At 29.3% G+C, this 27,746-nt stretch overlaps 2 protein-coding genes and 1 long non-coding RNA gene across 4 annotated transcripts in view; 1 reads left to right on the top strand and 2 right to left on the bottom strand.

The window, feature by feature from the left end:
• LOC141529515 (patj homolog) overlaps positions 1-27,746 on the top strand; it is a 769,735-nt gene that overhangs the window by 189,987 nt on the left and 552,002 nt on the right. The gene's annotated exons all lie outside the window — the stretch shown is intronic.
• Positions 9,012-27,746, bottom strand: part of LOC141529552 (uncharacterized) — a 137,484-nt gene continuing 118,749 nt past the window's right edge. The window contains exon 3 of the long non-coding RNA XR_012479616.1: positions 9,012-9,150. This is a non-coding gene — a long non-coding RNA (uncharacterized LOC141529552). The remainder of the gene's footprint in view (positions 9,151-27,746) is intronic.
• On the bottom strand, positions 22,035-23,953 carry LOC141529299 (uncharacterized). The gene is made up of 4 exons (XM_074245801.1): positions 23,899-23,953; positions 23,242-23,790; positions 22,821-23,046; positions 22,035-22,211 (listed from the first exon to the last, which is right to left on the bottom strand). The coding sequence occupies exons 1-4, from the start codon at positions 23,951-23,953 to the stop codon at positions 22,163-22,165; spliced, it is 879 nt and encodes a 292-aa protein (XP_074101902.1). The 3' UTR covers positions 22,035-22,162.

Here is a 27,746-nt window from a genome sequence, read left to right as displayed (position 1 = left end):
AGTTTTAACAAAATTTTAAGAATTAGTTTTAACCAAAGTTTAAGCAATTAAATTTATCAAAATTTAAGTAATTGTCCGAAAATTAAGAATGAATTAACTAAACGTTCAAGAACAACTTTCGTAAAAAATTGAGATAAGTCCGAATAAAATTAAGAACAGAATTAAGGATAAATTATGCAGCTGAAACTAACAGCCAAACTAATCAGCAGCCGTGAAAGAAAGCCAGGGCCGAAACGGAAGCAAGGTGCCCCGCGGCATAAATTTATTAGAACTTTGAATGATATATATAATGAAATTAATAAACAAAAAATCATGACAAATAGTAAAAAAAAAAAAAAAAACGTAGAAAATTTCAGAATCACAAAATACCGTACTAGTTTCGAACTCCGAGTTTGTTTGAATTGGAGGATATTTGAATTTGGGACGAGTTGAAATGGTCCAACGTATTAAAAAAAAAATTATTATGTAAGGAGTAAAAAGACCATTCAAATATGGCGGACAGTTGAAAATTGAGTCCCTGTGATTATCGCATTTATTTATTATAAATTATTTATTATAAATTAGGACGGATTTATCAGGAGATATTAAGATTAAGGACAAGTTGAAAAGGTGCAACGAATTAAGAAAAATATTTTGTAGGTTAATCAAATATCATGGTGAGTTGGGCACCTGTGATTATCGCGTTCCGGTATATATTTTAATTAGATTGGACGTTTCCCGGTAAATTTTGAATCGAGACAAGTCGGGAGGGTCCAAGGAAGTCAAAAAATAATATTTTGGGAGAATTAAGAGGAATAATAAATTATGGTGGATAGTTAAAAGTAGTGTAACTGTATTTATTACCTTTATATGAATTGGAACATACATTCTTAAAAATATTTGTATTTGGAACAGGTCGGCAGATTCCGAGGATGTAAAAAAAAATATTTTGTGGGGAGTGAGAGGGTAAATTAAATATGGCGGGCGATTAAATCGGGTCACTAGATTCCGGCATATATTTTAAATAGGGCGGACATTTTCGGTAAAATTTTAATTTGGGACAAGTCAAAAGGTTCCAATAAAAACAAAAAATAACATTTTGGGAGGAGTGAAATGGTTAATCAATTATGGTGGATAGTTGAAAATTAAGTAACTGTATTCATCGTGTTTATATCAATTGAGACATACATTCTCACAGATATTTGTATTAGGGACAGGTCGGAAGACTCAGAGGATATCAAAAAAAAAATATTTTGGGAGGAGTGAGAGGGTACATTAATTATGGCGGGAGGTTAAATAGGGTGTGTATTTGTGTGTGTGTGTGTGTGTGTGTGTGTGTGTGTTTCTGCGTAAATGGGACCAAGCAACCTCTACGAGGTACGCTTAAGGTAATGCTATTGCCTTTGGTAAGATAGCAGTCGAAAAAAATCGAGAAAATTTTTAAGAAAATCGAAAAAATTTTCGAAAAAAATAAAAAAAATTTTTTTTTTTTTTTTCGAAATTTTTTAGAGTTAATCTCTTTGATCGAGAAAGAAAAAATTTTTGAGAAAAAACATTTATTTTCACTGAAAAAATTAATACAAATGAGAAAATTGCTCATAACAGTGATTTTTGCGTAAACAAAGAATTTGAAACTTCGAGGCACCAGGAAAAAAAAATCACAGCACTTTTAATTCTTTATAGATTTTACGGGATACTTCAAGATTAAATAATTACCGACGATATCCTTCGTTCATTCATTTTGTCAAAAGTTATCCAAATATCCTTAGTTATGCGAACTTTTGTCTTTTTTTTCAGTAGAAGTTTTCAATTTCAAAAAAATTTTTTCATTTAAAGCCATTAACGGTATTTCATAGAGAATATTAGGTAGTTTTTAAAACTCTCCTTCGATTTCCTACACAATCATTATTTTCAGTGTATTTTTACCAAAAATGTATAACTAAAATTGGGAGTTCGGAGTTGTAAGCTCCAGGTTACATTAATTGATAAAGTTAGTAGACCAAATTAACGTTCTACTAATAATTTATTTGTATAAATTTATACAAGAATATAGTTAAAATTAACTTATAAAAATATTAAATGCGAGGCAAATTAACAAAGTTATAAAGTAATTTAAACGGTAATAAGACGGTACGTCTTGAACAAAAATGCTAGATGCTATTACGGTGCTCTGTTAAGAGGAACTGATTTTCTGATCAGAAGTTGAACTTGATGACAAGTTCCAAATTTTTCGTACTGCTAAGATCTTCTAGGGGTAAGGGGTGGAGTAAAAGATATACAAGACCCTTGATTGGTAATTTAGGACAAGTGGGTGTACAGGTAAGGACTCAAGCAAAAAGGAAAATATCGAGAGTGAGTTAGAGAGAGAGAAAGGACTTAGATAACTAGATGCCAATATGATGTACAGATGTACAAATGACTAATACTCCAAACCGAGGAAAAAACCAAAGCAATAAAACAATTAAAAACAGATGCGTTTTAGGAAAAAATATTTTACAATAGAAGGATTAGAAGACCTTGGAGTAGAGGATCAAGTTGTAAAATAAAACGAACCCGAATCTCACTACCGCTTGAATTTACAATCGTACAACACTAAGTTTAGAAGGTAATAAAGCAAGATACATAAGTTATGGTAAGCTAAAAAATGATGAACTAAACAAAAAGTATGCTAGGCATGAGGGTATCATAAATCTTATAATATTGGAGACGAAAAATTTATACTAATACAAAAATTGGTATAAAAAATGAAAATAACGAAAATGGATTAACATTATAAAACATTCAGAGTTATTGATCATTAAAGTAAAAAAAAAACAATTTTTTTGCCGTGATTGACGATAACTCCGCGGAAAATCATCGTACAGGCTTTTTTATTATGTCAAATTAAAGGGCATTAAATTTTCTAGAAGAAATTTAGAAGGAAACAAAAAAACAATTTTTTAGAAGCCCGTAAACCTTTCTTTAGATGAGAAAAAATTTAGAAATTTTTTATTTTGGTAATTTTCTTAGGATTACTCAAAACCCAGACGTAATAAAAAATTTTTATGTCATATCCAAAAACCAGTCACTTAGAGCTGCAATTTGCTTGTTTTTTTGCTTTATGATAATTTTCCTCAGATTTACAGCTCGTTGAAAATCACTCAAAAATTTTGAATTTTTTTTCATATCCTTTTATTTTTGTGACTAGTGTACTTGTTGGAATAATTGATCATTTATTCCGATGTTTTTTGAGAATTTTTATGAGAGAAAAAATGTCTTGAAAAATCACACACATGCTATATTTTTTTTTTCATTTAACGAGTATATAGAGTCCTGTGAAGCAACTGTGTGCAGTGGGAAAGAATAAATTGAGCCTACGCGATCTATCAAACTTTTCAAAGTGTATTTCGAGCTTATGTAACCTCATTGAAGGTCGGGTAGGCTCATTTTATGGTTTAACCTTTTAAAAATTATTGAAATTTTAATTTAAATTTGTCAAATTAATTAAATTACATATGTATAGCACGGTAAAAATAACTAAATTTTTTATTTCTACTAAGGAATTCTAAAATTTAAAAATTTTTTAATTTTTTCTGGCTATTGCTGTTTATAACTGTATACAATTATCTAATAAATCATTCAATTTACAGTGAATTCTGAAGATATAAAGAATAACAAGCTGCTGCATTCCGATGATTCCGTTAAAGTGGATCTGTCTGATGAGAATATTAATTTAAACAGCGATAAAGTTCTAAATTCTGATGAATTAAATGATTTATCTGATAATTTTGATTCTAAACCGTTAGTGATTAATGAGAATGAAAGAACCTGCGAATTTCCTGATCTTGATAATTGTGAGAGTAACTTGCTGAATTTCAATGATGGTAGTACAGAGGAACCGTTCGGGGAGAATATCAATTTAGATTGCGATAAAGTTTTAAATTCTAATAAATTAAATGAATTAATTGATCTAGAATCTTCAACTAATAGTCCGCATGTTATGATCACCGAATGTTCTGATTTTGATCATTCTGATCTATCTATTAATATTGAAGAACTCGACATCCAATTCGCTGATGGGTTTATTCTATCCCACTCAACAGTTCTACCTAAGAATAGTGAAAATGATCCAGTTGAAGATGATAATTCGGATATCCCTACTGCAACTATCCACGATAATAATAATAATTATGATCTTTTAAATGCAGATTTGTCGATTCCTCCTAAAATTATCGAAGGTAGATCATCCCCTGTAAATGACACTACAATTAATCCCAATGATATTACTGACACTCCCATAACTTCATACAAAAGATCTTATACTTTTTTTGATAAAATAATCATTCCTTCTGTTTTTTGGGAAAAGTATTGGAATGGAACAATTCGTTTGACTACGGGCTGGACAAATTTTTTTAATAAAATTTTAGAAAGTCATGAAAAATTGAAGCTTTGTGTTTTTAAATTTTTAGAAAATAAGTGCTATGAAAAAAAAATAAAAAATAACAAATATTTCATTGCTAAAGCAAAGTGCAAAAATCGTTCATGTACAGATTTTAAATTTATTAGTTATACTCCAATTGTAGCACCTTTTACTGACATTGAAATCCATGTTGAAATATGTGGAACAATCAAACATGACTCGAACGATGTACACCGCCGATTTTGCAATGGAGAAGAGCGTGAAGAAGTTGCTGCTAAATTAGAGAAAGAAAAACCCGGAGTAGTTAAGTTAAATATGTTACAAAACATAGACAAAGAATGCCTAGAAGCCGGTAACCGTAATCGCGCGCTGAGCAGTACAATTCTTCAAAAAATTTCAAGTGAAAACAGAGCTAGTAATGACTTGGATCACAATTTTATGATGTATATAAAAAAATTAAAGGACAAATACGAAACTTTGCGACCACATGATAAATACGCAGGTTACATCCAAAATATTAGCTTTAAACCATTCTTTTTAATTTTATATACTGTTCGCCAAATTCAATATCTACTATCTCAAAAAGAAAAAGTTTTCCTCCATTTTGACGCCACAGGAACCATTATTGCACCGATAAAAAATTTGAACTGCAAACGAATTTTATATTATGTTCTCTCTCTACCAGGAAAACACAACGAGTACGGACCTTGTCCAGTAGCTGAGTTTATTTCTTCTATACATGACGCTCATCACCAATCTATTTTTTTCTTAACAATTAATAATACCTTTCGTCATTTTACAGATAAAAAGTTAATAATTGATAAAGTAGAAACTGATTTTTGTTTGGCAAGCATTCGGGGTATTGTATTCGGTTTTAATCAATTTACATTAAAAAAATATTTAGAAATGACATATGAAATTGCAACAAATAAAACAATTAAAGATAATAACTTCGTCGTTGTCCATATATGCTCGACTCATTTAATCAACACAGTTAGAAGAAAAATTAAAGATTGCAAAATGAAGCCGACCACAAGAAAAATTGCTCTGCATTGGATTTCCCAGCTCATACACTGCACGACGATTGATGATGCTAAAAAAGTGTTTACAAATGGTTGCACGGTTTTCAGTCATAAATGGTGTACAGAAAATTTAGATAAGTTTGTAGATGACATTTTACCGGATTTTGGAAAGAAAAAAAATGATAATGAGAGCTCTTTCGATGACGATAACATGGAAGTGGAGGATAATGAAAATGATGTTAGTGATTGCGATGAAAAAGATAATGAAAATGATGCAACAAAGGATGCGAAAGAAGAAAACAAAAAATTACGTCATGGATCAGCTTGTTGGATGGTATTTAATGAAGTTTATGATAATGTAAAAAAATTAGACATAGAAAGAGAAAACTCGACTGAAAATATACATTTTTCGGAAGATTTTATCAATTATGTGATGGAACATTTGATGCCATTTTATTTGCTTTGGTCGGGGATAATTCTTTGTTTATTGGAATATAAAGGTGTAAATTTTATACGATACAATAACGCTACTGCAGAGACTTTTTTCAATGACGTTAAAAATAATTATTCCAAAAAGGAGAAACGTATTTTATTGCCAAGATTTATTGATAAAATGGGAAAAATAATTGAAGGTAAATTAACTGAACGACAACATACGTTAAAAACAGAAAAGCAGAGTCAGAATGAAGAAAAAAAAAGGAAAAATTTAGAATTAAAAGAAAACCAGGTAGATTATGCAGACGATTGGATTTTTGCTAGCGAAGGGTGGGATCGGTCGAAAGGTGGGGCATACTTTACGCAGCAAAAATTCAAAAAATTGTCTTATGACTGCGAAAAAAAAAATAAAAAATTAAAAAAGGATATTGTTGAAACTAAATCAGAAGAAAATATTCAAAACATGGCAAAAAACTGTGACGATACCAACGACTTAAATAAAATGACTGCAGAAAATGAAATTCATGCATCTAAAATAAGATATTCTGACCACAAAAAAACTGACACATATTTAAATCTATTTTCTAACACTATCTAATATCCAAAGAATTTTCCAGATAACGAAAAAATTATTTATGGCATCCATTTAACAAAAACAAATTTTGAAACATTAAAAAAAAATGAAAAATTAGACGACAATATAATATATGCTAGCTTAAAATTATTTGAAGATATCGCAAGATTAAAAAATTTCAAAATATTAGTTTTAGAAACATTTTTTTCTACTGATCTGATGGATAGAAAAAAATTAGGAAATGGATTCAGATGCTGGGCTGAAAGCGTGAAAATGGGATCATACGGTGTATGGGTTTCGCCTATAGATAATAACAATCACTCGACACTTTTAGTTACTATAAAAGACCATAAGATATTTTTATATATTGATTCTATGTGGAAAACAAGAAAAGTACCGGAAAAATTAATTGAGGGTTATTGTACATTAGTAAAAGAATATTGGAAAGAAGATCAGCAATCGATTAGTGAGGAATGGAAACTTGTGAAACCAGGAGATGTGCCCTTACAAACTACCAATCCGGGAGAGTCGTGGGATAATTGTGGCGTTCATGTAATTACTTGGGTTCACTGCATCATTACAAGTTCCTTGTGTCCATTTGATGAAAGTGATATGAACAACGCAAGAAAAGGTATCGCTAAACTTCTTTGTAATGAAAAAAAAATTAGAACGCGCAAAATCATCGACAGTAAAATTCCGGAAAATATTTTTTGATACGAATGAAGGAGAAGAAAGAGATCCCTGATTAAAAATATTGATTGAAAAGTATTGGGAATCAGTCACCCTATGTGAACTGTATATCTATATATACATGAAAAAGAATTGAAATTATTCAAAAGTATTCTAATTTCATCATTTTCAATCCTTTTCAATCAATATTTTTAACCAGGGATATAAAAATTGACAAGCCGATCGAATCAACTGAACCGCCAATTTATTTCAACCGTACATTTGAATATTGCGCATCTCTTAAATATTTATTAGCAAACGACCATTACGTGACAAGAAGAAAATAAAAAAAAATTTTGAAAAATTTGAAACACTATTCTCGATAAAATGAACATAGTAAAAAATTTTGTGTCATTGCGTCAAAAAATTTTTATGTTAAATATTTAACACTTTTTTACGTTGATTTTACATTTATTGAGTTAAATCAACACAAAAAAGTGTAAAATATTAAACGTAAAAATTTTTTACGCAAAATTTTTTGATGCAATGACACAAAATTTTTTACTGTTAAGATAGCAACCAAAATTTACACATTTGTCGGTGATTTTCGACGAGTTTAAGGAGGAAATACGTGTAAAAGGCCATTTTTATGCTGATTTTCATTAATTTTTTTAAGGTATAAAAAATCAATATTACGTATTGAAAGTATCAGGTTATTTTATATATATATATATATATATATATATATATATATATATATATATATATATATATATATATATATATATATATATATATATATATATATATGAGATATATATATGAGTATTTTTTCGTATTTAAGAAAAATATAACTTAACAAATCGCAGAAATATTAGCTGATACACATCGTAGGTTGTCATCCGACTTAGGAGTTAGTGTGCAATATCAAAGACACAATTTTTGTCTGAAATCGATGGCAAAGAAAAACTATTTTTTTATATGTATATCTTCTATATGAACCTCAATTCCAAAAAAAAAGGAAAAATTTTCATTTTTCTGAGGATTGTGAAAAAAAAGTCGTGGTTTTTTACCATTTTTTGATACATTGTTTATTTAAAAAAAAAATAGTTAAATCAAAAATATTGCTTATAATTGAGGTTCATATTCAGCGTAATTAAATAAAAAAAAGTAATTTTTCTGTGCCATTCATTTCAGATAAAAATTGTGGGTTCCATACTTCACACCAACTGCTAAGGCGGATGACAACCTACGATGTGTATCAGCTGATATTTTCGCTCCTTTTTAAGTTATACTGTTGTAAAATATGAAAGAATATCAATATACATGTATATAGGAAGTAACCTGATAGTTTCAATAGATAACATTAATTTTTGTACCTTTAAAAATTTAACATAAAATCAGCTCTTTACCGTAAGATGGATGGTGGTGTTTATTACTCGATAGACCTTATTAGGTGACTGAATAGTAATTACGGACAGTGTCTCGGATAGCTTAACTAGTAGAGCCTTTGGCGCGTAACCAAACGATCCGGGTTCGACTCCCGGTCTGGGCTGTCCGAATTACTTTTTCAGTTACCGAAAATTCCTACTGAGTAAAGGTCCTCCCCTCCCCCCTTTATCCTTTATTTCCCCCAGTTTCCAAAAATTTGTCTTTAATGACAAATTTAACTATTATATATGGAAACTTACTTCTACACGTATTTTCCCCCTCAATTAACAGTTGATTTTATTCATATGATTAATTACTAGAAAAAAATTATTTGAAACCGTAAAGCAAGTCAATGATTTACAAAAAATTTTCTGCAATATTTTTTTATATTGCATTAAAGGACCCGGTGGTCTAGCGGCCCAAAATTTAAACTATTTTTAAAAATTTTATTTCTATATGAAGGTAATGACTAATGCTTTAAAACTTCTTTTATACTTATTTTATTACTTATCAACTACACAAAAATGTAAATCAGAACAAAAAAAAAATATTTTTTAAATTAGAAAAATAGCGCTGAAGTTCTTCTCTCCAAAAAAAAAACGGACTTGACTGCTGCAAGTCGATTGATCTCTTCCTCTGACCTGAAATAAATAAAATGACGGATTTTTAAGTAGTATAAGTATAGTTATCGTCGGAACTAGAATGAAAAAAAAATATATATTTGACAAAATAGCACGTAGTTAATAGAATTTTTTGAAAACAAGTTTCAGATTCGTACTTTTAACTACTAGTAGTTAAACAGGGAGGTGCTACTCAATCAGTAAAACAGATTTGCGGGTTTATATCCATGTTAAGGGATCTGTATTACCGACCGCATGCTCGTGTCATAATAAGTATCGTCTGTAGATATGGGCGGCCTGTTTTTACCGACAGTAGGTGTTGCCGGTGGTAGATATGTATGACATTTTGAGGTATGGATGAGGTTTTTATCGAGGTTATAGGTGGTGCTGGTGCTGAATTCTGTAATTTAAATCTATCCACCATTTTGAATCCGCCATTTGATGGCTGCTATCCACCATTTTGAATTTGAGTTCAACATTTTGAGGTTAAAAAAGCATCCTTAACTGTTAACCTGCCTTCGGCTCAGCCATAACAGATCAATAGTTCAGGATTACGCATTTGTAGTATGGTATATCCATGTTCTATATACATGAATATTTAAAATGAAGTTATGTCAACTACTTGCGAGAAGGATTTCACGCAACGCCATCTGGTGACAGCTTGCATTACTTCTAACTGTGTAGTAGATGACTCATTCTGTTCTAGAATTTTCTAACTGCGTAGTAGATGATGTCAACAAACCGTTTTGAGGTAGAGGAGTGGGGGGTAACTGCGCAGTATTTTCTGCCTATATAAGCAGCTTGCCGAGAGCGTACTTCACAAAAACGATGTACATCTCTCGTGTTTAAACAGTATTCAGTGTTATAAAATATAATGAAGTTCAGTGTTGTGAAGTACGCGAGTATAGTCCAGTGTACAAAAACTATTGTGTAGTGTACATCTATAAACAGTGACATAACCTTTAAAAGTGTACATAACCTATAAACAATGTATATAACCTATAAACAGTGTATATAACCTATAAACAGTGTACATAACCTATAATATTGTGTAAGACAGTAGTGATTCTCGTTCCAAAATGGCACAACATAACCTCATCGAGGCTCTTCAGAACTTGGTGGACATATTTGCCATCTGTCGGTAGGACAGGGAGTCAGGGCAGGTCTGTTTTACCGCTGGTTGATGGTATAGGGTTGATGTCTGTTTTACCGACCGGTGGTGCTTGTTTTTGTGTGGTTGGTTGTCTGCCATGCGTGGCCGACTCTGCCTCAGCCCTCTCCATAAATTCATCATACAACTTGTTTATAACTCCTGAATTGGTTGTTTTCTCTGATCATTTTATTTTTAACCAGCCGGCAAGAAGGATGAGTAGAATAAAAAATATGGATAAATTGAGTGAACAAGAACGAGTTTTTTTGTGGAGTAATCAACCTTTTTGTGAGGATTTTGATGATCTGATAGAACGAGTGTTTGGTGACGTTCTTCCTGATGCTATTGGTGAATTTGTGCGCAATATTATTGCATTGGAAAAAAATTTAGAAGTTATTAATATTGTTCGAACCAAAGTATTGTGCTCGAATTGTGTTGATAAACAGAATTTATCAAAAAAACTATTGGAAATAACTGAAAAATTTCAGAAACTTCAAGAGCGTATAGAAAAATACTAATTTCCATGATATGTGAGAGGGGATAAATCATATAAAAGACCGACTTTTTCAGAAAATATTCAGTAATTTTTTGTGAGTGATAAAAATTCATATGTATCGTTGAAAAAAATGACTGGAGAAATAATTATTGATGTGCAAGGGTTCAAGATTCCAAACAATCGCTTTGTGGTGAAAGAACTCGCAGCAATTACTATGAATAAAATACCTGATCGGTCTAACATACTTAACATTAAAATTTTCAAGCCACCTTGTAAATGCCCTGGTTAAAAATATTGATTGAAAAGGATTGAAAATGATGAAATTAGAATACTTTTGAATAATTTCAATTCTTTTTCATGTATATATAGATATACAGTTCACATAGGGTGACTGATTCCCAATACTTTTCAATCAATATTTTTAATCAGGGTGGAGCAGTTTGCCAAATATTTATAAACGCATAAATACGTGGTTAATTGATAAATTTCATGGTTTATCATGGGACAGTGGATCTATATCATACGATAATGTTAAAGATGTTCTTGACATCATCACAAGAGATTATGAATTTATTTACGTAAAAGGACATGAAAAACAAGAGTGGATTCAAAATTTTTGCAGTCCAACAAAACAAGTTATTGATCTGGAATGTTTGGGGTATCCATCAATCAACAAATTACCGAATACTTTACAATGTCATCAGCATCAGGGAAATGAACACTGTTACATACTGTACGATGATTACCACTGCGCAATGGAAAATGTTCAGCGATTACAGATATGGTTCATCGAAAATTATTTATATAATATTTAATTTAATATTCTTAAAGTATATTACTGTTTTTGAGTTGAATTATGAATCTTGTAACAAAAGAAAAATAAAAAAAAAATTTCAAATAACCTACATATTTTTTTTGTACAACATTCTTTAATTTTTTCCATGTATTTATTAAAATATTGATAAAATAATATTAAAGTCTCATAGTTGACATAATAATTTATAAGAAACATGATCCTCCTGTACTAAAGAGTGTTTCAAGGTCACAAATAGCAAGTAAATATTTTTGTTAATTTGTAGTTCTTATTTATTAAGATATAAAATAATCCTATAGTTTCATAGTTAACATAATCATTCATAAGAAACATGAACCTTCTGCGCCAAAGCGTGTTTCAATGGCATAAATAGCAGGCAAATATTTTTATTGATATGTTGTTATTATTTATTAAAAGATAAAATAATCTTAAAGTTTCATGGTTAACATAAGAAATATGAGTCTTCTGCACTGGAGATATTGTTTTTAACATCATATAAACTGCGAACAAATAATTTTTGTTTAAGTCGTTACGACGTAGCAGTAATTGTTTATTTTACTTCCGTTATTTTGTTGTAATAAGATACTTTTAAGACAGTAACAATATTATAAAATATAGATTTTGTAATGCGCAATTTTTTAAATTCCATATAAAAAAAATTTTTTTTTTATAGAACAACAATCTATTGATGGAATTATCAAACTTGCTGAAACTCATGATTATTAAGATGTTGTTTTACACCTGTAAAACACTAAAAACATTGAGAATTCCATCGCAGTAATTTTTTTAACAACTATCTATGTTAAAAATAAGTGACTACGTTGTCAATAAGTTTTATGTACCTCTCACGGATACACATCGATTGTTACCAACATCAAATTGTAATTGTATTTTCTGCTCTATATAAGAAAGTGTCAGAGGACCCATAGTCAAACTTCATTAGTAAATCATCGTGAATATAACTTTTTAATATAACCCAGTCGAGTATTTCTTTCAAATTCTGAGTGAATCCCCAGTTCTTTTATCATTAATTTTTTTCTGTGGGAAGTTGATCTTTTTTCTGTGCGAAGTTGATCTGTCAAATCCAGGTGAGTAGTGTTTCTTTTCTATTTCAAACTTTTTACTTGAAAATACTTTTGTTTTTGGATTTCTTAAATAGTTGTAAAAAAGACAATTTTCCTTGAGTCCTGTATAGTGTTACTGATTACTTTTTTCAATTCTTAAAGGAAAATTCACCATGGCTGTTCCAAACTTGGATGTGGACCTCATCATATCACCTGTTGATTGGGAAATGGAAATGGTAATGTCAAATCTGGTCTTAATGGACATCATGAAATTGGCTTTACAGCGTCAATTTATTTTGACTGGTGACTTAAATGGTGCTAAAATAACCATTGCAAACGTCAACGCGGAATCTATGATGATTGCAGAAAAGACAGTTTGGTTCAAAGTTGATCTAGAGTTTTCAACGTTTCCATATATCATCAACCGTGAAGAATTGTTTACATCAGAATTTCAGCAGCAGTTGCTGCAGCGACATCAGCAACGTCAGCAACAACAACAGCAGCAGCAGCGAGTTGAGGTTATTTATCTCAGTGATGATGATGATGATGATAATGAGGATCATTAGTTTACTGTCATCGCTGATTTTCATTATAATTTTATTACTTATGACTTTCAGGTAAAATACTAAGCATTTTGGTACATAAAAATATTTTAGGTACATGTAAAAAATGAAAATATCAGTTCAAATTGTGTTCATACACTTGTCTCATAGAAAAGTTATTCGTTACTGAATATTTTAATTAAAAAAACAATTAAGACTTTTTATCTGACAAATCAGCAAACCCAAGTTGTACTGATATTTTCAATTTACATGTATCTGAAATATTTTTAAGTACCAAAATACTCAGTAATTTACCTGAAAACTTATCTATCTATCAAAATATTATTTTATTTTATAAAATGAGTTTATATATACGTGTTATCTATATTATTGTATGTATATTTGAAATAAATTTATACATATGGATTAATCATATATCCATATTATTGCATTCAAAAAAATATCAATAAAAAACAAAAAAATTTTTAATTTTTATTGGTTTTATTTATAAATTACTACTACTTTTTATTTATAAGTTCTTATTGGTAATTGTATGCATATCAATTATATTCATTAAGGTAAGTGGAAATAAAATCTTCTATATAAAATAAGATTAATTAAAACAGTTGAAAAATTAACTTAAAATTTGATTGCTGGAAGAATATGGTCTCTGACTTTTTATTCCTTGAAAAATTAGGCGTTGTGAAGCACAAAGTTTAAAATTCTAGCATTTCTTAAACCAGTACAATTGTTTTATCAAGATAGTATGAGAAATTTAAACTTCGTGTGTGTAATTTTTCAACCAATCAAAAATCATTGATCATATTTTTATGATAGTTAGATTTCTTAGTTATCATTATAATTATGTTGAAGTTGTCTATTTTATTACATGTGATTAATATAACGAAAACTACTAATACTGCAAATGTCATATTGAAACTTTGCTTGACTATTGTATTGAATTCACCTGTGCTAAGTTGTGTTGGTGAATGTAAGATCTCTCACATTCTCGGAAACCATGTTACTTCTTATATAATAAAGATATGTTAAAAATATTCAAAGTGTTAGTTTTTATAAGAATCTAAACATCACGTTTAATAAAATAAGATATACCCTGTAATTTCCCATAAAGATCAATGACAGAATCAAACGTTTTACTGTATATCTATATATATTTTTTCTCTCTGCTTTCTTCGGATATTCGACGTCTGTCCCCTCTTCGTGATATGTAACCTCACCTCATACGTTTCACCACCACTTCATCTAAGTTCCGTTTTGATGTATGTTAAATACATACTTATATATATATATATATATATATATATATATATATATATATATATATATATATATATATATATATATATATATATATACGGAAAGTTATGTTCGATTATCGATATATTTTAACCTTTCATAATACTTGCTTCTAACATAGCGTGGAAGTATTATAGTATAAATTCATTAGTTTATCATTAACTTAGATACAAAAATACTACTTATAATATTAATAGTTAACTTAGTAAAATAATTGAAAAAGTTATATATTTATAGAGAAAAAAAGTTTATTATTCTTATCATTATACAGATACAATAACTAAACTTTAAAATCTCATTCAAATTTTCATAAATTCAAATTGATTGTATTTTCCACCAAGATAAAGTAGTGCCAAGTGATCTTCTTTTGCATTTTTGGTCATGTCTTCGAGGAGTTTTGCATCATCAAGCAAAATTTTTGCAAAAACTGAAATATTTACCGTTGATAAAGTTTTAAATACAAATCCAACAATGTACAAACTGGTGGACTATCAGGATCAACCAATCGAAGGTGGATTCTACAATGAAGAACTCAATAAAGTCAAGTACGCTGATATTTATCTAGTTGAAAAAGTCATAAAAAACATGGAAATAAATTGTTTGTTAAATGGTTGGGATTTGATAACAACCATAACAGCTGGATTGATAAATCTAACCTGTAATTATGTAATATCTAGTATTTAATAAAAAAACACATATTTTGAAAAACATTGTTCATTGTTTTTATTTTATAAACACTTGACTAAGGTTACAATTATTCATATTAGTTTTCTTTTCTTGAATTTTATTTTTCTGATTTTGTCTGTCGGATTTTCAGGTTCCATTCTGGAATCATCTGATAGTTTATACCCCCATGGCAAAGTATCTGTACTATTTTTCAATAGTTGACGTTTATCATCTCCCCAGCTCAATGTAAATTTTTTCTGAATTGAAGTCCATACTTCATGATTTTTGCTTTGAATTATATATTGCTCGTGTAATAAATTACCATGATCATTCAGACATTTTTTAAAGTCATCAAATGTAATAGTTCTCAAAGTTGAACCTTTGACTCCCTTTGCTCTTTTCTTAGTTTTATCTTTTTCTTCATTAGGATTAAAGATTTGAAAAGCATACAATTTCGATCTGAGACCAACGAATTCGGACATAATTTTCCCATTACTTTCATCCTTCATGAGTCCCAGAACTTTTTTATTCACCAACGACATCTGATAAATATTATCAGCAGGATAGTCAGAGGTATCAAACTTTGACAGATCACGTTTGATGTCTTTATAGATGTCTGGTACAGTAAAATGGTAAATTAAGCTGTCAGTGTCTGTATACATTAATTTTGAGTCATTTGGATAAGTTTTCTTAATATAATTATAGTGGAAATCATAGATGAATATTTTTGATAAATCTAATATAGAAAATCCAACATGAATTGGTTTATTAAAAAAAAACATTAACTTTTTTAAGTTCAATTATAATCATATCCTCACAAAAAATTGTCAAACTATGAAAATTAGGTTTAGAAATCAGGGCTTTAGCACCATATCTCCCCTCCCATTTAGTAATTAAATATACTTCTTTATGTTTTCTTACATTTTCCATAGTTTTGCCAAATACACTATTATTCATTAGTTTAAACAAATTTTTTTCAAAATCATTTTTAGCATTTTTTCGGCACTCTGTGTTTTTATCAATGTATGGTTTTAGCCATGGGGATTGTTTGAATTTTAATATTCTGTGAATTTTAATCAATTTCAAACCTAAACTGAGACATTGTATTAAACTCTTATAATGAATTACATAATTTTTTTGAATAAAGCGTTGTTGTTAATTTAGATTGTTTACTACCTGGTGGAACAAAGTGTTCAGGACATAGAGGTAAATCCTTGTGTAGATCATGCAACTCTTCTGGGTAATCAAGATCTACTTCCAGTATGTAACCAACACTTTCATCAATCCCATTCAAATACTGATCTACACAAGAATCAACCTCTACCCATTCAAACGAACCTTTTGGTAATGGCATGCTCATTGATGCACCATATAAATTGTTAACGTCATAGTACATTAGGTATGACTCATCTTTGCTCCGATCAAAAACGTCATCCCCCATGTAATGATTATTCGCTGCAGCGTACCGGTTGACACACATTGAAATTCCTCCGCGGATGCCCTTTTCAATGAAAAGTAACATTCCTGGATCAGTTAACAGCTCAAGTTCAACACCAGTATAGCAAAGCATTGCTTCGAGTGCAAGACCAGGAAGAGTGTAAAAATGACATGGATCTAAAGTGTATGTTTTTAAGCAACTTGATCTGAAATTTTCGAAAACATCAGCCAAAAGAAGTACATCAGTTTTAAGATATAAATCTGAGTACTCTCCCAGGGTACTGAATTCAAATTTATTCCAAACTAATTTCGCAAAATCATAATCTTCATCAGAAATATAGTCATTTGTTAATCTCGAATAGAATAAGTCTTTGTCAGGCAACTGTTTATCATTCAGTTTATCAACACAGTCAATATACTCATAAGGAAATACACCTTTACGAGTGACTAATTCAAATTGCTCTGGATCAAGATAGTAGGATTTGGTTATTTTTTTACAATCATTATCAAGATATGAAGATAATTTCTCTAGGCTAGATGCCATAAATTTAAATGAATCTATGAAGCATAAAGTAACTGAAGTATCTTCAACTGACTTAGTGAATGATATATATTTTTCTTTATTATCGGTAGCAATGTCATTCTACCTTTGAAAACTGTAGCTAAATGCCTGATCAAAAAATGAGAGTCATAACCAGATAAATTATGAAAAACTACTGGAATTACTTGAGATTTTTGATAACTTAAGTTACAGGAAGTATGAGCAGGACCACGATAATGACCTGTAAAGTGATTATGATCATAGCATTTATCTTGATCAGAAGTGAAAAGTTTTTCGCAAATGTGACAAATAGATGCCTGGTTATGACTATTGTGCTCCTGTTTTGTCAACTTTTTCATTGGTACTGGGTTGTGCAAATAATAATCATATTCAAAAGCTAAATGTTGTAATTTTTTCACAAACCACTCGATACATGATGGAGAGCGATTTATTTCAAATTTGGAAAGTTTATCTGTGTAACTACAATGGCAATAAAATGCTATACTATGTGGAACATGTTTCTGAGTTTCATTATCATCATCTCCTTGGGATTCAAGCGCACATTCTAAGTGTGCATATACAACAAAGGGTACAATGTCTTTATATTGAAACTTTGTGAATTTTAATATTTTATTTGTTTCATTTGGAAGCTCCATACGAACTTTATTTATTTTAAAACAATCAGATTTGTGTTTATCGAAAGATTTTTGCTCTTTAAAATGATTGAGACATCTGTCACAAAAAAGTAACTTATAGTGACCTTGAGATAGTTGACTTTTAACTAATCCTGATAAATTTTTTATTAAAGCAAAGTGAAATTTAGGGTCATAATTTTTTAAATCATCATTATGATTATATACATTTCTTTGTACCATCAATAAGTGGATAACTTTTTCAGAGTTATAATTATTACCTAAATAAACAGGAATTATTTTGCTTTTCTTGGATTTTTTCTGAGTAAATTCTGATTCGATTCCATAAATATTAATAGATAAGTTGTTTAATTTTTCAAATTTCGAGATATCTTTCAAAACTATTGGAAATTTAATACCTTGATAATTTAGTACAGTACTATAATGTGGATATGCACTTGTTCTTTCGGGGTGGCCAGTTTGAGGTTCATATAATGCAGCTACAACACACCAGAGAAAACAATATTTATCAAAATTTTCGATATTAAGAACTGCTTTTATGCGTTGAATGTCCTTGGGTAGTTGTATGAATGTTGATTCACCAGTTTCAAAAGGTGCAAACCTTGACATTGTTATGACCAAGTTATTAATTTACACCAAACTCCATCCTGAATCTTTCTGGTTAAATTCTTCAACTTTTATTAATAATTTATCGTACACGTTGTCCATATACCATTCATTCAATGGTGTTGCTTGTAATATTTCATGGCTTTTTATCAAAAATGATATTTTTTCTTCCACAGTATCACCATTTTTTGAATTTTTAAATGTACAAAACAGCTCTGTGTTAACTTTAAGGTTTGCACCATCTTTCATCATGCTTTTAATTTTGTTAATCACTAGATCCTTCGAGTCCTGCAAAAATTCCCTCAAATGAGTATGTGCACGATTTACTACACAACCAGTTTTAATATTATTTGCGAAGGCATTTTCAAGGTCTTGCCACTTGATCAGACCATTTCTTGCACTTAAGTCACCACCGGTTACTTGACCGCTCAGTCTCATGAATTGATCGGCATACCAACACAATAATACAATATTTGCTTGGACACTTCGCTTGACTTGAACACTCGTGTGCTGATCGGTTAAAATAGTATTGAAATATTCAATTGTGTCAGAGCAGACATTGTAGCATCTTTGACAATACTCTTCAGTCAGCGATTCTTCTCTCAAATCATTAAATGTTTGATGTATTGAGTTGACCAAGGTTTGGAGGGTGTTGATGAGACTACCAGACTGATCCATTTTATTGCACGTTTCAACACTTATCAGGCTATAAACTATATTACAAATGTATTTATTATACAGTAAAAACTTTTTTATTCATTTCTAATCTTTTCTTATAATTAAATTTTTTCTCCAATCCAAAAATGTTGTGTGAGATGTAAGTCAAAGAACTGATTAAAAAATTTTCACAGCTCGGCTTTATATAGTGGGTAAGAATGACGCATAAAAGGTTGATAAAAAAATTATTTCATAGTTTATTATAACATGATAAATTCAAGAATTGTTGATAAATTAGTTCTTGAGAAGTTTAAATTTCATACTAGGTTAGATCATTACTTCCAGGGTTGTTGATGGATTATATTACAAAAATCTCAAATTTCTTACTGTGTTAAATAAAATTAACATTCGTCTTATGAATTTTATACTGTGTAAAACAATAATTTCAGAGATTGTTGATAAATACTTTTCAAGAATCTCAAATTTCTTACTGCGTAAAATAATAATTTTAAAGATTATTGATGAATTCTTTCTCAAGATTCTCAAATTTCTTACTGTGTTAAATAAAATTAATATTCGTCTTATTAATTTTATACTGCGTAAAACAATAATTTCAGAGATTGTTAATAAATTCTTTTTCAGAATCTCATATTTCTTACTGCGCAAAATAATAATTTCAGGGATTGTTGACGAATTCGATCTTAAGATTCTCAAATTTTTTACTGCGTTACATAAAATTAACATTCTTCTTGGAATTTAATACGGTGCAAAATAAACTCTAGACTCATTGATGATTTTTTAGAATTCAATTACGATGTAGTTTTGATAATTTTAAGGAGGGGAGCATCCTATAAAGAGGTTAAATTTGAGCAGAGCTCTATAAGTTTAAATCAAAGCTTCTTCGAGAGACCACTAAGTGAAAGAATAAAATTAAAAGAATAATCGAATAAGTACCTATATTGACATTGTTGTGTTGGATAAATCTCTCTATTTGATATATAACAAAAATTTTTGGGATCTAGGACACAATGGATTATTCAAAAGTTAACAGTATTAGTCGTTGTGAAGATATTTTGCCAACTAAAAGATTGAGTGAATTAGAAATTAATAATATTTATGTAATCAATGATGTCAAGCTTGTTAAAGCAAAATATGGGAATACTATCATTGTATCAATTGATAATGAATTTTCTGTATTTTTACCAAACAGAGTTGCAAAAATTTTACTTGATGATGCAAAACCCCTCGAAGACATGACCAAAAATGCAAAAGAAGATCACTTGGGACTACTTTATCGTGGTGGAAAATACAATCAATTTGAAATTGTGAAAATTTGAATGAGATTTTAAAGTTTAGTTATTGTATCTGTATAATGATAAGAATAATAAACTTTTTTTCTCTATAAATATATAACTTTTTCAATTATTTTACTAAGTTAACTATTAATATTATAAGTAATATTTTTGTATCTAAGTTAATGATAAACTAATGAATTTATACTATAATACTTCCACGCTATGTTAGAAGCAAGTATTATGAAAGGTTAAAATATATCGATAATCGAATATAACTTTCCGTATATATATATATATATATATATATATATATATATATATATATATATATATATATATATATATATATATATATATATATTAGGGTGTTTCAAAAAAAGACGAATTTTTTTTTTCTTTTGGTGTCTAAAAATTGATAGTATACCTAAAAACAAAAATTTTGGTGCCTATGTGAGTTCTTAATATCAATAGTAAGATTTGCCTGTATCCATTTCTTTATTTTCCATTTAAATAACACGGGAAAAATTTTTTTTAATTTTTATTACTTTGGAACGGTTCATCGTAACATCAATCTGAAAAATGATATTAGTAGGAAATTTTACGCTCTACAAAAAACGTCTGAAGACCAAAGTTCCTCAGATTAACGGCTTCAAAGATATCCGCGGTCAAAGATAACACTAATAAAAAATTTATAATATTTTCCAATAAAACTACAAAAAAAATATCATATGCTATATTTTTATTATTTTTTATGTTAAATTACTTCAATTCCGTTAACCTGAGACTGTAAACTTTTTTTTTTTACTAATTAATTCAATACTTAACTCACGAAATGCACTAATATATAAATATAAACGTTAAAAATATCTTATAAATGATTTTTGGTCTCTTTTATAACAAATTTATTTTTTTTTACTAAATATTAAGAAATTTAATTGAACAATTAATTCTTTATAACAAAAAACTATATTTACAACTTGTTACACCAATTTTTCAACTTGAAAATATTACAGTTTTATAAAATTACTTTTATTGCAATTAGGATATTGTTTTCTATGTTCTGTCACTACTTGCAACAAATATTGAAGCTGTTCTTCATCTTTCGTTAAGCATCGATTATACTGCTCTATCAATGCCACGCCGCGTTCTGCTACATCATTCACAACTTGAAGTTTCCCGAAATACTCCAAGTTTTCTAAGAAATTCGGATTCTGAGGCCACAAAATAACATCCTCATCAATGAACTCATACGACAAATCAAACGATTCAAATATATTAATCGATCTCATAGACAGAAATTGACTAAGATCTTTATTTAATAAGGACTCTAAATTTTTCTTATCTATTATAAAGCGATTTGTTGTAGTTTCATTGGCTTTACAGTTTTTAAGAGCATGAACTATTCTTTTTTTTGTTCCAACTGAAACATTTTTATCAAAGAGAGATAAAACAGACAGCTCGTTGTTTAAATACCACAAGTGATCGGCTAATTTTTGTCAGCATGTCTGTGAAAGACTATTATTAAATCGTTCAAATGAAATTAATTCTTTAATCAAAGTTAAATCATTATTAGGTGCTGTTATAGCACACGGCGCAGTAAACCAAGCTTTTAAATAGAATATTATGATAAATAAACAAAGTTCTCGTAATTCATCTACTTCCGATTTAGTAAGATGAAATTCATTTCTGAATAAAAAAATTTTTAAACTATATATTGCTTTAGCCATCCACCTTGCATGATGGACCGGTCCAGGATGCTTAAATGTAATATTTGTGGTAGTAGTACCCAAAAATATTAATGATAATTCCAGAAGTTCACGGTAATCGTCTCAACAATGATCCATCTACAAAAAAAGTTATAAGTCAAAATGAAATTGATTATATCGCAATTTCAAAGTTGAGAAGACTAATTATTATTAACTGATGTGAGGTAAAAGTTGTAAAATATTTTACAAACGCAATTTTAATCGTTAAAGATGATTGAAAGTATAACAGTCATGTGAAACTGATTTTCAATATTTTTAATCACGACGGCAAGTTAATTAATCAGAGTAAAATTGATAATTGAGGAGCTTATTTTCAAAAGGGTATCTTTTGATTTTTGATTAATCGAGACAAAAAACTAGTTATCTTCAATTATAAATATTTGTATTGAACTTTTTTTAATTTAGCTATAAAGTGCAATCGGTTATGAAGCTGCAATTCGATTTTCATTTATAAATGTTCATAATTCTCAAAGTAATTAGTATTTAAAAGTTCAGAAAACTGGTATTTTAAAATATGAAAAGATACCCTTTTAAAAATCAGCTCCTCAATTATACTGAACTTTATACATTTTTCTTTTCCACTTTAACGTCAGTTAATAATTCTTCAGCGCTGGATTAAAATATTTTACTTCTATTTGATTATTAACGAATTTCAAAATCTCATCTTTGATTGGTGTTATTACTTACAAAACTTTTTTGTCACAAATACCAGCCGTAAAGTTTGATTGGTCAATTTCATCCCACTTCTTTTTAAATCTCTGATAAATTGGAACGTTTGGGCCAGACGAAGCAGGCCAGTATACTTCAAATGCACTTCGAAGAACAATTTCAAAAATATGGTGTCGGCATGGCAAGTACAACAGTTTTCTACTAAGAGCCTTTTCTACTAATACACACGCACCATTTCTGATTCCTGAAAAAATAAAATGAGAATTGCTAGTGAAGTATCGATTTTTTAGAGTAGTACGGAGAAATCTTTTCAATTTGAAAAAAAAAATAACTCATAACTTGGAAATTAATGGTTAATACTAAAAATCTGATTTGATTTAGCATTTAAACATTACGGTAATCAACCATGTTATATTTTTTTTATTAATAAATTATTTACCCGTATTTGACGCCGTAGTATCAGAACACAATGCTTTGATGTTGTCAGTATTAATATCCCATTGTTTTACTGTTTTAATAATAGCCGAAGCTTGGTTTTGTCCAGTCCCAGATTCTATTTTAGGAACTAAAATATTCGGAAGCCGGTCAACTTGTTCTGTGCCTGTAATATCTGATAACAGTTTTCCATCAAAATGTAGTACATAATTGTCAGTTTCCAGATTAGTCTTCAGATTTAACGCCGCTTCTTTCCGGAATTTTTCCCTTGCTCGGTGAATAGTCACATGACTAAAGTTTACACTTGCACAATCAATGTTCAAGCTAGATAATAAAGCAGCAATAATGTAAGTCGCTATTCTACTAGTCACGTTAGCTCTATCCAAAGCCGCAGCAAGTTCTGGTGTCATTATATCAATTTTTGGAACTTGTTGTTTTGGCATTTTATCTTCATATTCAGAGATTATACGAGAAGTATTACTTTCCAAAGATTTCTGGGATAATTGAGATGGATGACTTGATATTTTATGATTAGCAACATCATCAGTCTCAACTGCACAATAATAGTTGACATTGTCGTTATCAAACACTCCGACATTATTATTACTATCATTACCATTATTATTATAGTTTTTATCATTAATATCAATGTTCTCTTCACTATTATTATCACTATTATTGTTATTATTATCATAATTGCTGATATCAACATCCATGTCTTCGACATCTTCTAAAATTGGTTGAGAATTATATGAAATAAAACCACGTCGACTGGAAGATTTTTGTCCCAAATAAAATAATCTTTTTTCTTTGTCCAGTATATTTAAAACATCCGCATGAGCTACATCAAATAGTTTATTTAATTCATCCTGAAAAACGGATTCCTTTTTTTTTTAAGACTTTGACTTTTTCATTTTACGGTTTTTTTGTAAATTCTTCCATCGATTGTGATTTGAGATTAGTTTCAAAAAAGCAGATCTTTTCTCTCTTGTCGGGATTTGTGCCGCACATCAAATTTCAAAAACTTTGTTGATAGTGATTGATATACTTTCTTTAACTGAAAAATTTTTCGTATCAAGATAATAAAATAAAAGCGACATAACCTCTTTCAGAGAGGGTAATTTTTTTCCAACTAATTCACTTAACACATCACCAATCAAGTACACTGTTTTCACCATTATGGTCACAAAATTTATAACTAATACATTTCAACTAATTAAATTAATAATATAACGGATTGAAAAAACAGTCAGTATCAATGAACAAAGACAATGACGAGAAGATATAGTAAAGTGTTGAGAGCAAAGCAACTAAATGAAGTTAGTACCGAACAACCAGGCTTACCAACACAGAGCTTATTAGCTACAACACTCAAATTAAATGAGTATAATACTTGTACCGACAGAGCTAAATAAAGCTCTGTTGATATTTTTCAAATAAAGAACATTTGATCAAGTTTTATAGTAGATTTAATTGATTTAACGTATTTACAGAATTTTCATATTATTTTGAATAATATGCAATGATGAGTGTTTGGTGAGTTTGTGTAATAAGGAACTTTACATTTTCCTCTTACAAAAATTTATAAATTTTATAAAATATAAAATAAATTTGTTATAAGAAAGACCAAAAAATCATTTATATGACATTTTTAACGTTTATATTTATATATTAGTGCATTTCGTGAGTTAAGTATTGAATTAATTAGTAAAAAAAAAAAGTTTACAGTCTCAAGTTAACGGAATTAAAGTAATTTAAGATAAAAAATAATAAAAATATAGCATGTGATATTTTTTTTTTGTAATTTTATTGGAAAATATTTGAAATTTTTTATTAGTGTTATCTTTGACCACGGATATCTTTGAAGCCGTTAATCTGAGAAACTTTGGTCTTCAGACGTTTTTTGTAGAGCGTAAAATTTCCTACTAATATCATTTTTCAGATTGTTGTTACGATGAACCGTTCCAAAGTAATAAAAATTAAAAAATTAAAAAAAATTTTTCCCGTGTTATTTAAATGGAAAATAAAGAAATTGATACAGGCAAATCTTACTATTGATATTAAGAGCTCACATGGGCGCCAAAATTTTTGTTTTTAGGTATACTATCAATTTTTAGACACCAAAAGAAAAAAAAAAATTCGTCTTTTTTTGAAACACCCTAATATACAGTGAGAGAAGAAGGTGTTTATGGAAATACTCATATATATTCTTTTGAGGGGGAGCTTATACCAAGGACAATCGACGACTATGATACATTTGTGACATTGTCTACTCCAAAAAAACCAGTGTACGGCGTAAAATGTACATCAATATTGAGCAAAATGATGCCAGATATGATTCGCGGTACCTCAATTGACGTCATGCATAACGTTTACCTTGGAGTAGTTAGACTTATGGCAACATTGTGGTTTGATAGTGCTTATAGATATAAACCTTGGTCGCTATATGCACATTGAGATATTATTGATGAACGGTTGAAGAAAATTCAACCACCTAGCTTCATTAAACGAATGCCTCGAGACTTAACAGTACACAGTAACCATTGGAAAGCTAATGAATGGAAAAGTTTCTTCCTTTTTTATTCACTTCCACTCTTAGAAGATTTGATGGACAAAGTTTATTTGGAGCACTACATTGAGTTAGTTCTAGGAATTTACATTCTCAACCAACAATCAATATCGCTAGAGTCCCTTGCTTTGAGTGAAAATCTTTTAAATGCATTTGATGCTAAATTTCAGACATTATATGATATTCAATTTACAACATTCAATATTCACTGTTTACGGCATTTACCTCAGGTAGTCAAAGACTTATGTCCATTGTGGATAACCTCATGTTTTTTTTTGGAAGATTTGCTCGGCAAAATGGTAGGATACGTGCATGGTACCCGTGATGTTGGATTGCAAATTTACACTAAAGTTTCTAATCACTTAACAATATTGAATAAAATAAAAGATTTACCTGAAGAAAAACCAGTTACAAAATTTTGCAAGAAATTAAAAACTACAGGAAAAAGAGTTGATACTAGTCGTAAAATTGGAGAGAATTTATACGCTTTGGGAAAAATGTCTTTGCTCAAAACTAAATCTCAAAATCTTATCGTCGCACTAGATCAAATTGGTGAAAGTAATAACAATGTAAAAATTCATAAATTTTACAGAGTAAAAAAGCAGAAACAAATAATTTATTCGATAGATTATTCCAGGAAGACAGCATTTGCATCGTACTGTATAAAAGTAGCTACTCAAAGTGGACCTAAAATTGGATTTGTGAAGTATTATTTAAAAATTTGTAACTGTGCCAATAACTGTGAATATCATTGTCAAGATTCAAGATTTTATGTCTTTTTTAAAGAACTTTTTTTTGAAGATTCATTTAAAACTACAGCTTCTTTGAGCTTAATTGAAGGACCAAACGAAACTCGAATTACCGTTCCTTATCTTCATAAAATTATTGAAAGAGATTCGTCAGAAGTTTTAATTGATGTTTGTGAAATAATTAATTTGTGTTATATAATTAGAATAGAACGGAATGTTGAAGGTTTGACTATAAAAAATACGTATGTTGGTGAACAAGAAAATAATGTCGAGTGTATTGAATAACTTATTAATAGATTATGCAATTTGTTAAAATTAATGTTAATTATCATAAAAATATTTCATAATTAAAAGTGCTGGCTTGTAATTCATTTTTGTAATACTACAATTTCTATTGTAGTATTTTAATAGGTTCAATGTTTTGGAAACATGGTTCTACTAGTAGATGTATAAAATTTTTTCATCTCTTCTACAATACTATTATCATTTTTAAACTAATTATTCTATAAACTTCTGTACTAAATAATCTTAAAATTGTTTCTAACAAATATACTAGTTATTGAAAAAATTACTATAAAGTAATGAGTCATTGCAGTGGCCTAGATGGTATATCGACGATCTAATTAGTAATTTGTCTAACTCCATATTTTTTAGAGGGTGATTTGTTTAACATTTTTATGTAGCCATAATCGAATTATAAATTATTTGAATGATTCAAACCTAAATATTATATCTCTAATATGTAATAGTTATATCTCTAATATGTAATATGTAATATGTAATAGTTATGTATGTAAAGATTGGTACGGGTTATGTGTGTGAACTGCAGAGGTATCTGGGTCTACGTTGCATTCACTAGGCTGTTACATTTGTGAGCTATGTGTTAAGAACGAACCAAAATGTTTCTTGAGCTTTTTAAAGAATCGTAAAGCGAGAACTAGCCAGATTGAAGTTTTCATAGAAATATTGAAAAAATAATTTTTTCTATTTATTTTAACAACGATACCTCACGAACGAATCAACCGATTTTGACTATACCGGTTGCGATCAACGTGGAATTTTGACGTTAAAAGCCAATTGATTTTGAAAATCGATCAGATGAGCCATTCAGACGATGTTTATTAAAAATTAGGAAAACGGTTGACCCTAAAGGCCATCCCTGCAACTTCCCGTTAATTCTATACTTAAGCG

Source organism: Cotesia typhae, unplaced genomic scaffold, assembly GCF_013202065.1.
Source record: "Cotesia typhae breed Kobodo isofemale line unplaced genomic scaffold, CoteBio_Ctyphae contig_48, whole genome shotgun sequence".
Classification (NCBI taxonomy): domain Eukaryota; kingdom Metazoa; phylum Arthropoda; class Insecta; order Hymenoptera; family Braconidae; genus Cotesia; species Cotesia typhae.
The sequence above is the reverse complement of the archived record's forward strand: the minus strand, read 5'-3'. Positions and strand labels throughout refer to the sequence as shown.

What these genes read in the sequence shown, in the direction of transcription:
- LOC141529299 (XM_074245801.1), bottom strand. Translation starts at nt 23,953, where the DNA reads ATGGATGTTGATATCAGCAATTATGATAATAATAACAATAATAGTGAT. An exon ending in CAATAATAGTGATAATAATA is followed by an intron (nt 23,791 to 23,898) that starts GTGAAGAGAACA and finishes ATTATTGTGCAG; the next exon opens with TTGAGACTGATGATGTTGCT. An exon ending in ATTTGTGACAAAAAAGTTTT is followed by an intron (nt 22,212 to 22,820) that starts GTAAGTAATAAC and finishes CTTTTTTTGTAG; the next exon opens with ATGGATCATTGTTGAGACGA.